We start from the raw sequence: 13,280 nt of genomic DNA, 5'->3' as shown, positions 1-13,280 counted from the left end.
TTTTTTGAATGTGTAATATTAAGAAAATCTCATTCAACAGGGAATTTTAAATATTACTATTTTAATATGACAGCAGAAACAAGTTAATGAGAAATGTATATTAGTTATCTATTGCAGCTTCAAAGAACAAAAAATTATCTCATGGTTTCCAAGGCTCAGTAGCTTGACTAGGTGAATCTGATACCATTCTCTAATGAGGTTGCAGACAAGATGTTGTGGTCATCTAAAGGCTTCTCTGAGGCTGGAGGACATGCTTCTAAAATGGCTTACTCACTTGACTGGAGGCAAGTATCAGTCCTCTGGCTTGTGAGTAGCAAGAGGTCTCAGTTTCCCTCCATGTGGGCCTATCTGCAGGACTCCTTCAGTATCTCAGTGTCACGTTAATTGGCTTTTCCCAGAGCGAGTGATTCAAGAGACATTGAGAGAGGGAGGGAGGCCCGGAAGGAGAGCCATGAGCCATGCAGAAGCCAATGTTTTTGATAACATAGCCTTAGAGATTACATACCATCACATTTGCTATATTCTTTAGCTTTCACAGACCAACCCTGATAACAATCTGGGAGGGATTACACAGGGTATGAATATCAGGAGGTAGGGATCATTGGGGGTCATCTACCATGGTCTGACCTCTGGTCCCTAGTGATTAATGTCCTTCCTACCTCCTCCCAAGTTTTCCAGAAATTTTATTCCATTATAGTATCAGCTCAAAACTATCACGGAAGTCTAGGTATAGATGAGGTTCCTGGGGGTAGTTCCATAAGTATAGTTCCTCTTTATCTGAAGACCTGTGAACTAAAGACAAGTTACCTGCTCCCCACATGGGCAACATACAGTGGGCAGCATACAATGGCACAACATAATGCAGTTACTGCTATGGACCCTATGGGGGGAAATGGAAGACACATTCTTGCAATTCTGAAATCCAACCGAACACAGGTTGGCAGCTCCTTGATTGGTACTCAGGGCCTGGGGATAATTCTTGGCTCTTGGGCTATATTCTCCGGCTCACAGTTCTACCCTCTGACTTATTATTTTTTCATGAAAGGTAGCATGTAAAGTTTGTAGCTGAGTGGTTTTCCCAGCCTGCTTTCTGCTTATATAAATTTGGAGGTTCAAAGGCCTCTTTTGTACTCTGTCTCGCCTTTCAGTTTGAGTAGTGTTCCTGCCCATACAATTTGTTTAAACTTGGTGAGTATCCTACAGATCCCATTGGGGTCCATGTTAGTAAACGAAAGGCATACCACCAAATGTCTTCAAAGAAGGCCCTTCTGTAACTTAGGATTCTGCTGAGACAATTGGAGAAAAAACTTGTTTCTAATAAACCCTGTTGTTTATATAGCTCTCTGAGACATCATCTTGGTTCTTTTCAGCAGTCAAATGATTTTAATCAGACCCTCGGTTTCATTTAAATTTTTTTTAAAAATATTTATTTATTTTACAGAAAGTGTGTGTGAGTGCAGGGAAGAGCAGTGGGAGAGAGAAACTTAAGCAGCCTCCTCACTGAGCTTGGAGCCCAATGTGGGGCTTATCTCACCGCCCTGAGATCATGACCTGAGCCAAAACCAAGAGTCAGACGTTTAACCAACTGTGCCACCCAAGCACCCCTTCAGCTTCATTTTAGAAAATGTTTTCCTGGAAGTGCCCTCAATTTTATCTTTGCCCTGAAGCCATTTTAGCTTCATTCACCATCCGGAGATTCTGGGAATTTTCCAAACCATCCAATATTCTTTTTGTCTAGTAGTCCTTCCTTTAGCTTATATCTCTCGTGTATTTTGATATAAGCAGTAGGAAGAAGCTAGGAGACACATTCAATACTGGACATCTTAGCTGGATCACCCAGTTCATTGGGCATATGTTCTACTTTTCCTGTTCCTGCAGGCAACAGTGTTGCTAAACTTTCTAACACTACAAAATTCCTTTTCCTCCAATTTCCAGTAAGATCTTCCTTACTCTCATTTAAGTCCACACCTGCAGCCTCCGGAAAGGCCATCATATTTCTGAACAGTTTCTTCAAGGCTCCTGGGGCTTTCACTAAGACTTCAAAAGACTTCACTCCAACTTCCAACCACTGCTCTGTTCCAAAACCACTCCCATATTTTAGGTTTTGGTTAGAACCTCACTCTACTTCCAGGTAACAAATCTGTAATGTAAAAAATACATATTTCAGATATAATTCAAAACTCATATACCTTAAAGTGTATGATTCAGTAGTTTTTAGTATAGCCACAAGGTGTATATCCATCCCCCCAAAAAACAATCTTCTACCCATTAGTCTTTGCTTTCTGTTCCTTTCTCCTTCAAGACTCTGGAAACCACCAACCTACTTTCTGTCTCTTTGGATTTGCCTATTATGGACATTTTGTATCAACAGAATGCTACAATATGTGGCCCTTTGTGTCTGGCTTCTTTCATTTGGTATAGTGTGCATCAGTAATCTATTGTGTTAACAAATTATCCCATCTCACAATTTCTGTGTTTCATAAATTTGGAAGCAGCTTAGCTGAATTGCTCTAGCTCAAGGTCTCTCCAAGATCTGCAGACAGAATGTCAGTCATCTGAAGGCTGGAAGATCTTATTTTAATATGGTTCACCCAAAGGCTATAGGTAAGAGGCCTCCATTGCTGGCTTAATGACTGTCCTATAACTTCCCCCAAATTGAGTAATTGAAGAGAGAACAAGGCAAATACCACAACGTCTTCTGTAATCTAGCCTTGAAAGTCATACACCATCACTTACACGAAATTCTCATGATCACACAGACCTGTGCTGATTCAGTGTACGAGTCTGGCTGCACAGATGGCTTGCTAGAGTGTTGACATCTGAGGAAATTTTGTTGTAACAGCCTTGGATGAGTGTATTGGAGATTACACTGAATTCAGGAAAATTCAAAAAGAAACCAAAGTTTTTCTACACTCTACTAAAGGAGGGGTTTTCTATATTTCTGAACCCTAAACCTATTCTTCACTTTCTGCTTTGATCTATAAAGGTAGATGGATGGGCAATTCTGAGTTGGTTGAAGTGTAGAGAAAGCAGCTCCCTAAAACAGATCTGCTTCATCTCCTCTGATTTCTTTCTGGCTTCTGATCTCTATGTCTTTTATTTGTATTTGTCAAAGTTTTCCATCCGTGCCATTTTTTTTATTAAAGATTTTATTTATTTATTTGACAGACAGAGATCACAAGTAGGCAGAGAGGCAGGCAGAGAGAGGAAGGGAAGCAGGCTCCCCACTGAGCAGAGAGCCTGATGCAGGGCAGGATCCCAGGACCCTGGGATCATGACCTGAACCAAAGGCAGAGGCCTCAACCCACTGAACCACCCAGGCGCCCCTCATCTGTGCCATTTTTGATAAACATAAAAAGGTCATTCCTCCCTTTATTAGATTAAATTTAATATTTAAATTTTAAAATATATTTTGACTAAAAGCAAATAGAATTACAATTTAAAAAATGTTTCTGATAGTGAAAGAACCATGGTTCTAGTTTGATCATGTGATATCAATATAAGCTTTGAACTTTTGCACAGACCACAGAGTGAACTGCTTGGAAGCTCCAGAGAGGGGATCTTTACATTGGGAGAAAAGGATGAGGCAAGAGCATGATCTAGGTGTTGGGGTGAAGTGTACTGTGACTGAATTATAGGTGCGGGAGAGTCCCCAGAGTGTGAAGATCCCCATGAATTTAGTGAATGTGTATTGTGAACAAGGCACTTGCCGTCATTGTTTTTCATCTTTTTTAGGATTCTTGAAGCTCTGAGAAGAGATGGGAACTTTTTCAGAAAATGAGGTGATATGCAAATGTCAGGGATTTACAGACCCTAGATTAGGAATTCCCCTTTCAGGTATTTTTGCCGTGATAACTTCTTTTCTCACTTAATATTGTGAGAAACAGTATTGATAAATTTACACACCTCCCAAAATAGTATCTCGGTGTGGCTGATCCTTAATATTATGGAAAAGAACTTGGCACAAGTTTCTTGTGTTCGCATTTTGGAGGTTTTGGTTTTGTTTTGTTTTGTTTTTACCCCTGTAATTTACAAGTTGTCAAGGCAGTCATTAGCTACAAATTATTTGCTTTACCTTCCTGTATCAGACTGTTCTTTTGTTTTGTGAAATTGAAAAGAAAATGCCAGAAAGCACAAAAGATTCACATGGCAGATGCTCAATATAGTCTCAATACCCTAAAATGTTAACATTTAGTTACATTTCTTCATTAAAAAATAATATATAAAACATAAGAGATAAAGCTTAAGACCCCTTTCACTGCCACCCAAAGTTCCAGTCCCTTTTGCCTTTTAGGGAACAGCTATCAGGAGTTGGCATATACCCTTCCAATTCCCTGTTTAATTCTCTCATAGCCATGTATGTATCCATATCTAATAATAGTATTAATTTGTATTATTTACAGTTATACAAATAGCATTATAGTATACATGTTTTCTACATTCCCTTTTTAAATTTAACATTATTTTGTGGTCTGGTCAGTGTATTTTAGCTGCTATAAAATACTACATTGTATGACTATTTCATACTGTTTTCTTATTGACAATTTTTTTTAATAGGCATTGCTGTAAGGAACATCCTTTTTTTGGTTGAACCATATGAAATTGTTTTTTTAGGTCAAAAATATTTGAGTAGGGACAATTTTTTGTGGTTGAACATAATTCTATTGTTGTGTGCCAACAGTATCTTTTAATTTTGGACTATACAGTGAATGGGAAATGGTGCCTGATTGTTTCTACTTGCATTTACCTATTGTTGGTAAAGTTAGACATGTTTTCATATGCTCATTCGCCATTTTGATTTCTTCTAATGTAGATTTCCCACCTATATTCTGTGCTCATCTGGAATAGGGGAAATGAATACAGCATTTAAGTATTTATTGTGGACATGTTAATGGATCAGGAAATGAGTAACCTTGAAGTTCTCCCAAAGTGTGGTAGTTTTCCAATGGCCATAAATTACCCTTGTTCCATTGTGTGTACTCCTTTGTAATGTGATTTTACCTTTCTTCCGAGCCAAAGATCGAATCTGTTTCTCTACTCTCTTCAATCTAGGCTGGCCTTGTGACTTGCTTTGACCTAAAGAATGTGGTGGAAATGATGTTGTGTAAGTTCCAGAACGTAGTCTTTAAGAGCCCTTCCAGCTTCCAGCTTCTCCCCTGAGAATACTGCCCCAAAACCTTGTAAAAAAAAAAAAAAAAAAAAAAAGCCAGATTAGTTTACTGGGGCATGGGAGGCCACACAACGGAGATGCCCTAGCTGACAGCTAGCACCCACTGCCAGACCTGTGACTAAAGCCGTATAGACCATACAGTCCAGTAAGCCTCTTGCTCAGTGCGGCCGCATGAGTGAGCCCAAGTGAGACCAACCCACAGAATCGTGAGAAAAAATAAATCACCATTAATTTAAGTCATTAAATCTGGGGGTGGCTTGCTTTGTAGCAATAGTTAACGTAACTGTGCTCACGAGTATCTGGTTGGCTCAGTTGGTAGAGTGTGTGACTCTTGGTCTCAGTGATGTGAGCTTGAGCCCCATGTTGAGTGTAGAGACTACTTAAAAGTAAATACTCTTTTACAAAATAATTGTGTGGTAGCGACATAGGTAAATAATTTGGGAGAGAAAAAGAGAACTTGGAAGTACTTGATTTTTAATGGTATCATTTTTTATTTAAAAAAATGTTATTAACAAAGTGCTTATTATGTGTTACACATTGTGCTAAGCAGTTTGTATATTATCTAATTTTATCTTCAAAACAACCCTATTAAGTAGAAGTTATTCTTTATGATTTTATTTATTTATTTGAGAGGGAGAGAGAGAACAAGAAGGGGAAGGTCAGAGGGAGAAGTAGACTCCCTGCCCAGCAGGGAGCCCGAAGCAGACTCAATCCTGGTACTCTAGGGTCATGACCTGAGCCGAAGGCAGTCACTTAACCAACTGAGCTACCCAGGCACCCAAGTAGAAATTATTCTTATCTTGCTGGAGGTCATATAACCATTAGCTATTGGAATGGATTAAAGAATGAATAACCTCATATTTTCAGAATCTCAGTTTTCAAATCTGAGATAGCATTTTAAAATTTGGTATTCTGTGATAGGCAGAACAGTGGCCCCCTAGAGATGTCCTAATCCCCAGAACCTGTGAATAGGTTACCTTACTTAGCAAAAAGGACACTGCAGATGTCATTAAAGTGAAGATCCTAGATAGGGAGATTGTCCTGGATTTTCTGGGTAAGCCCAATGTAATCACAAGCATCCTTGTAAGAGGAAAGTAGAGGTACCTGGGTGGCTCAGTTGGTTGGGCATCTGACTTGATTTTGGCTCAGGTCGTGATCTCAGGGTCCTGGGGTTGACCCCCAGGTCGGGCTCTGTGCTGAGTGGGAAGTCTGAAGGATTTCTCTCCCTCTTCCTCTGTCCCTCCCCTGCTCACAAGTGTAATCTCTCTCTCTAAAATAAGTAAATCTTTAAAAAAAATAATAGGAGGAAGATAGAAAGTGAGAGTCAGAGGAGATGTGAAGACATTAGAGGTAGGAGGATGTGGTCCACATACCAAGGGATGCAGGCAACTTCTATAAACTGAGAAAGGAAATAGATCTTCTCCTAGAGCCCCCAGAAGGAGCATATCCACACCAAAACCTTGATTTTTAGACATTTTGGACTTAAAAAAAGAGAAAAATCATTTATATGTGTTGTATCTAGAATATGTAAGAATTCTGACCATTCAGTAAAACCCAACCCTATTAAAAATGGGCAAAGGATAGACATTTCTCCAAAGAAGAAATATGAATAGCCAGTAAGCCCATAAAAAGACAGTCAACATAATTAATCATCAGGGAAAGGAAAATCAAAATCAAAGTGAAATAGCTCTTCACCCATACCAAAATGGCTATGACCCAAAAGACTGACAAGACCAACTGTTGGTGGGGGGGGAGGGGCACGCCTGGGTGGCTCAGTAGGTTAAGGCTCTATCTTCGGCTCAGGTTGTGATCTCAGGGTCCTGGGATCGAGCCCCGCATGGGGCTCTCTGCTCAGCAGGGAGCCCACTTCTCCCTCTCTCTCTGCCTGCCTCTCTGCCTACTTGTGATCTCTGTCTGTCAAATAAAATCTTAAAACAAAAAAACAAAAAACAAGTGTTGGTGAGGAAGTGGAAAAATTGTAACCCTTGTGTATTACTAGTCAGAATGTAAGATGGTGCAGCCTCTGGAAAATAGGCAATTCCTCAAAAAGTTAAACACAGGGGCGCCTGGGTGGCTCAGTGGGTTAAGCCACTGCCTTCGGCTCGGGTCATGATCTCAGGGTCCTGGGATCGAGTCCCGCATCGGGCTCTCTGCTCAGTGGGGAGCCTGCTTCCCCCTCCCTCTCTACCTGCCTCTCTGCCTACTTGTGATCACTCTCTATCAAATAAATAAATAAAATCTTTAAAAAAAAAAAAAAAAAAAAAAAAAAAAAAAAAGTTAAACACAGGATTATTATAACCTAGCAATTCTACTTCTAGGTGTATTACCCAAGAGAATTTAAAATATGTCTACATAAAAAAGTGTTTGGGGGTGCCTAGGTGGCTCAGTGGATTAAGACTCTGCCTTCAGCTCAGGTCATGATCTCAGGGCCCTGGGATTGAGCCCCACATCAGGCTCTCTGCTCAGCAGGGAGCCTGTTTCCCCTTCTCTGTCTCTCTGCCTACTTGTGATCTCTGTGTCAAATAAATAAATAAAATATATTTTTTTAAAGTGTACCTACATGTTTGAAGTAGCCAGAAAGTGAAAACTCAATGTCCACCAACTGATGGGTAAATAAAATGTATATTCTTACGACAGGTATTATTCAGTCATAAAAAGGAATGAAGTACTGATACATGCTCCAGTGTGATGGCCATCTTAAATATTATGCTAAGTCAAAGAAGCCAGACACAAAAGGACACATATTACATGACCCCATTTACATAAAATGTCCAGAACAGGCAAACTGATGGAGATAGAAAGCCTATTAGTGGTTGCTAGGAGCTGAGAGGAGGAAAGGGGAGAGAATGCTAATGAATATGGAGTTTCCTATGAAGTAATGAAAACAGTCTGGGATTACAGTGGTGACGGTTTGCACAACCTGTGAATATACTAAAAACCACTGCATTTTACAATTTTATGACACCTACATTATATGAAGAAGAAGAACAGGAATAAGAATAAGATCAAGAACAAGAAGAACCTTTACTGATGATTTCCAGGAACACCAGGTAAGAAAACCATTTGTCATCTGATCAGGCCAGAAGCCAAGAATTCCATTTTCATTTTCAGTTATCTTTATGTAACCAGATTTTCTATTTATAGAAGAGATAGAATTTTTCCTTTAAAAAGATGTTTACATCTGGGGTGCCTGCCTGGCTTGGTTGGTGGAGCATGCGACTCTTGATCTAAGGGTTTTAAGTTCAAACCCCACGTTAGGCGTTGATTACTTAAAATCTTTAAAAAAATGTTTACATTAAAAAACAAAGTCAATATAAATAATAGTATTAAAGAAAAACAATCAGTAAATAACAAAGTATGTGGCAGATTTCGAAGTTTGTAATTCCTTGTGTACTATTATTTTTCAAGCCCAGTAATACTGTTTAGATTAATAATGAAAAAAAGCTCAATACACCATTGACTTCCCAGTGCCAAGTATCTCCGTAACTTAATCCTTAGCTATGTTCTTCCAAGTACAATCCTCTTTCAGTAACCTTTCCAAGGAAATTTTCAGGTTATTTGCCCTCTAAGTTAGTTATCATAGGTTTTGCTCCTTTCCATATCCATAGCCTGCCATCCCCACTGGCTCTTCTTGGGGCCAAGATTCCTAAACTATGCAAGCTAAAGTGAGTTGGGGCACCAAAGCAAAAACAGTGATCCTTGATACCTTTTGGATACGACGCCTAATTCCAGTCCCAGGTAGTTGTTACATTATATGGTACCACGTTCCTTTTGATGATGTCGTATCTTTGTGAAGCTGGGTTTGGGGACATTGCTGGGATAAAAAACCAGTACACCAGAGCCACTCAACACACATCTGTAGTCAGGAGTGCTCTTGTGTCTGGACCAGAGAATTCCATGTCATCTGCCATTCTCAGCCAGTATATCCTGGCTACTCCTGAGGCCTCCTCTCAAGTTTCCTACCCCAAAAGGTGCTTCCTACCATTCAGACCCTAGCTGCAGTTATCCACTAAATTATGCAATATGTTAAGGCCACATAAATCCAAGGCATTACACTGTAATTACCGTGTAATTATACTGATTGTTAACTGCATTAAATATGTACTTCTGTACATGTGTTTCCATAGTTACAATGACAAAACTGTATTTAGAATTACCAAATAATGGACTTCTTTCCATTTTTTAATTATTTAACCCATTCACAGCAATTTGGAAAAGGTCTGATAATCAAATATTTATAGTTTCTACTCCTGAAATGACAGATCAGAATATACTTTTTTAAATGCTTATACCGAATCCACACACACAGTATATATAAACATAGAGCATATTCACACACACTAAAGATAAAGAAGAGGAATTTGCCCATAATCAAAACTTTATTGAAAAACTGACACCAAAATAGGACATCACTGTTGTAAACCTTACAAAATTAAACATAATTACATTATCTTGGTAGATTAACTGGAATTACTGAACTGATAAGGCTTTCTGCGATAGAACACAAATTCAAGAGGTTGTGTGGATCATTAGTGTTGCTTTCTTCTAAATGAACACCCTGCAAAGGAATCATGAGAACATGTTAAACACAAGTGTACACCATCTCTGCTATAGTTTTAATGACATAAAGTATGTTTTTGGTAAAAAACTAAACAAAACGAAGTTTTAGGAATATCAGAACAATATTCACATACAGGTTATTTATCCTTTTATGCCACAAATTTACTATAATAAGTCTTGTATATTTGAATTTATTCTGATGTGACTATAACTGTTATTCCTGTTTCTCAAACGCTGTATTAGAGTCTATAGACCATGAGCCTAAATTCAACAGTTAAAACTTTAATGCAAGCTGCCAGAAAATGTAATCTTAATTTTTAGGAATTATTCTGAATTACTTTCCTAAGAAACTGATTTTGATTAGAATTCTCTTCAAATCTATTAGGAAAACTCTAATACCCTATTAGTCAGCCATGGGCACAAAACTCCAAGACACAAAGGCTGAAAACATCTTGCAAGTATGCTTTTGAAAGCAATGCTGCACTTAAATATCATATGCCAACTCTGTACTTACATCTCACCAGGACACACAAAACAGATCTTGGATTCATTGCCAAATCTACTTTTAATTCTTCTGGTGAGAACAACATGGAATTTACAACACCCCCAAAATTCACAAGCAAACTTCAAGTATCATTATGAATCATTATAAATCTATAAGTACTACTATGGAAAACAATATACATAATTACTATTTTTTTCTTACTGCACAAAAGTGAAAGAGGAATTAAAATGGGATTTTTAGAGGCACCTGGCTGGCTCAGTCCGTAGAGCATGCGACTCCTGATCTTGGGGTTTTAAGTTTGAGCCTCGTGTTGAGTGTAGAGATTACTTAAAAATAAAATCTTTTAAAAAAATAAATAAAATGGGATTTTTATTTAACAATTAAGTAGACGCTCTGACAAATCAAACTGCTGGCATTTGATTGATACCTTAGTTATCTGTTGCCTAGCTAGCAATGATAAAAACTGTCTTTAGTCAAATGTGTGAAATACATATAAAGCAAAATATTTACAAGAGAATTTTAAAAATTTATGGGTTTGAAAACCCACCATGTCCTATAGTATGTACTTATTCTTTTGCTCCATTTGGGCTTACATTTAATATTCCAAATTAACCAAACTAAGTAACTACAGAGAATTAGGTGTTCCAAACTAAGAAAAACAATATTTCAATGAGTTATTTGCAAAATTAAAGGCATAAACTTATCCATTTGAGCAGAGCACTCTTTGCTGAAAGAGCATACAACTAAAGATAAAATTCTTTTGGTAATAATGAATTTAAGATTTCTTTTAAACGGGCTTTTAATAAAGGTAGGTATTTATAATAATAAAACCTCAGCACTGGGTTAAAAAATGCCAAATGAATACCCTCTGTGAGTCTGGCCTTTCCTCCCGTTGGCTGGCACAGCACTGTTGAACAGCCTACACAAAGAACCACCGTCTGAGCATGGCTGAAAACCGTGGTAATCTTGTAGCAACCTAGAAAAAGGGCAATGTTAAAAGTGAAGAGCAGAAGAAAATAAAGCCTATTGTTCACCAGAGTTCTAGGCAAAGACCTTGTAAAAGATGAAGAACTTGAGTACTGTGCAATAGCAAGCCACATATTTAACTTAAACTTTTCCAGTCATCACGTTAAAAAAAAGTTTTGAAAGAGCCAACAGGTGAAGTTAATAATGTATTTTATTGAACTCAGTATTTCCAAAGTATTATTACCATTTCAGCATGTAAGCAATATGGTTTTTATGTGTGTGATATTAAAAATTGATATTAAAAATCCAGTGTATATTTTATACTTAAAGAATCCTTCCCACTGTGACAAGCCACATTTCAAGTGCTCAGTAGCTACATATGGCTAATGGCCACACACTGGGCAGCACAGATTAACAGTAAAAAATCAACATACTTTTCACTGCATCATGAAAAAGAAAACTGATCATCTGAACAGTTTAATGACTTAGTAAGTCGAATGTCACATCCCCTCTGGAGTCTCATCCTCAACCACCACCTCCTCCCACCCACGAATAGTTTCTACAATGGTTTGGGTAGTTTATTAGGAAAATGTCCTTTTTGACATTTCCAATTCTGTGATCCCATTTCTACTCAACAAAAAGTCCTAAAGCTATCTAAACGTAACACACCACACTAGCAATCCCTTTAGAAATTTTCCTTGGGAAAGGAACTAAGATTTGAAATTTTACCTGGGCATTTTACATCCATAAAATAGGAATTTGGGCTTTGAACTAGCCGTTTCTTTTTATGTTTTTTCTTCTCCTCTTCCAAGGACGGGTGTAGTAAATCTCTAGCCAACTGAATAAAAAAGCATATTATTATCGCAAGAAGGAATCCACAGTTCTGGCAGATTTAACCGTATGTGAAAGATACATGCAAAACAAGGAATACCAGTCATACTCGGCAGATGCAACACGCCAGATGTTATTTATTCAGCCTGTTAAGTAACTTTAATCAATGCTTTTTACAATGCTCGTGTTCTCCAAGTCCCGGTAAAGGAACTCGATGACGATCAAGAAGCATATGGTACGGTTAATCCCGTTCTTCTTTATTCAACGGAGTACTAGTCTCCAATAAAAACACTGTGGTGCTAAGAACTTGACCCCAACCCTGTGCCAGCTGAGAGTAGAAATCGCTGAGGCAGACCCGAGAGTGCCAACGCTGGGGTAATTTCTGCCCCCCTGCCCCCGGGGCTCAACATCTGATCTGACAGGAACTCTGCGTGGCTGAAGCGTAACTGTCCTGATGGAGTTAACATGCAAGGCAACTGCGAAAACAGTTTTTTAAAAAGGAAACCAGCAGAAAATCGCTTCCGAGAGGGGGCGAGAACCAACCAGCGCAAGAAAAGCAAAAAGACTCCAAAGATTGCAGTCTCACGGGCGCCCACCAAAACCCAAGAAGGCGGAGTGTCACCCGAGGAGCTGCCCCCTCCTAGCCACTGAGTCCAGACTTGAGCCCAGGGCGGCCCCGGGTCTCCTCTCCTCCACGCCCAGAATAGGGCCCGACACGCCGCGCTGCCCGGGCAAGTCCCAACAAGTCCGCCACGCGCGGAGAGGCTGCGCGGCTCGTAGCTACCGAGCCGTGTTCGACAGAGACCTCTCCCCCGGCCCGCCGACGCGCCGGGCTAACCCACCCCCAGGACCCCCAGACACAGAAGCCGGAAACAAACGGAAAGCCAGAAAGTAAACAACTCACAGGCATGTTGAACCTTTCGCAATCCCGGCCAGTCCAGATCTCTAAGGCGACACCCCTAGCGAGCCGCACGCGATCTGGAGAGCGGCATCAACTTCCGGGATAGAGGAGGCGGGGCAGGAGGGCCCGTCCGCTCTAGGCGTTCCTCTCGGTGGTGGGGTCGGCCTCGGCCGTGGGTGGTGATTCCCGGCCGCGGGGTATGTGAGGGTATCGTAGTTCCGAAAGCCTGGACCGCGCGCGGCTACGGGGCTCCCGGGAGAGGGCCGCTGGCCCCAGGGCTCTGCCTCGGACAAGTGGTGCCCTGGGCGAGGCTTAGGCGGTGTGGCCGGGCTGGGAAGGCGCCTGGG

At 39.9% G+C, this 13,280-nt stretch overlaps 1 protein-coding gene across 1 annotated transcript; it reads right to left on the bottom strand.

Moving 5' to 3' along the window:
• Positions 1-9,530: 9,530 nt before the first annotated feature.
• On the bottom strand, positions 9,531-13,063 carry RPS27L (ribosomal protein S27 like). The gene is made up of 4 exons (XM_032864775.1): positions 12,937-13,063; positions 11,931-12,039; positions 11,101-11,211; positions 9,531-9,728 (listed from the first exon to the last, which is right to left on the bottom strand). The coding sequence occupies exons 1-4, from the start codon at positions 12,940-12,942 to the stop codon at positions 9,700-9,702; spliced, it is 255 nt and encodes an 84-aa protein (XP_032720666.1). The 5' UTR covers positions 12,943-13,063; the 3' UTR covers positions 9,531-9,699.
• Between the last annotated feature and the right edge of the window lie 217 nt (positions 13,064-13,280).

This window comes from Lontra canadensis, unplaced genomic scaffold (assembly GCF_010015895.1).
Source record: "Lontra canadensis isolate GAN:19392208 unplaced genomic scaffold, GSC_riverotter_1.0 scaffold28, whole genome shotgun sequence".
In the NCBI taxonomy this organism is placed as follows: Eukaryota; Metazoa; Chordata; class Mammalia; order Carnivora; family Mustelidae; genus Lontra; species Lontra canadensis.
Note: the sequence above shows the minus strand (reverse complement) of the source record. Positions and strands in the feature narration are given on the sequence as shown.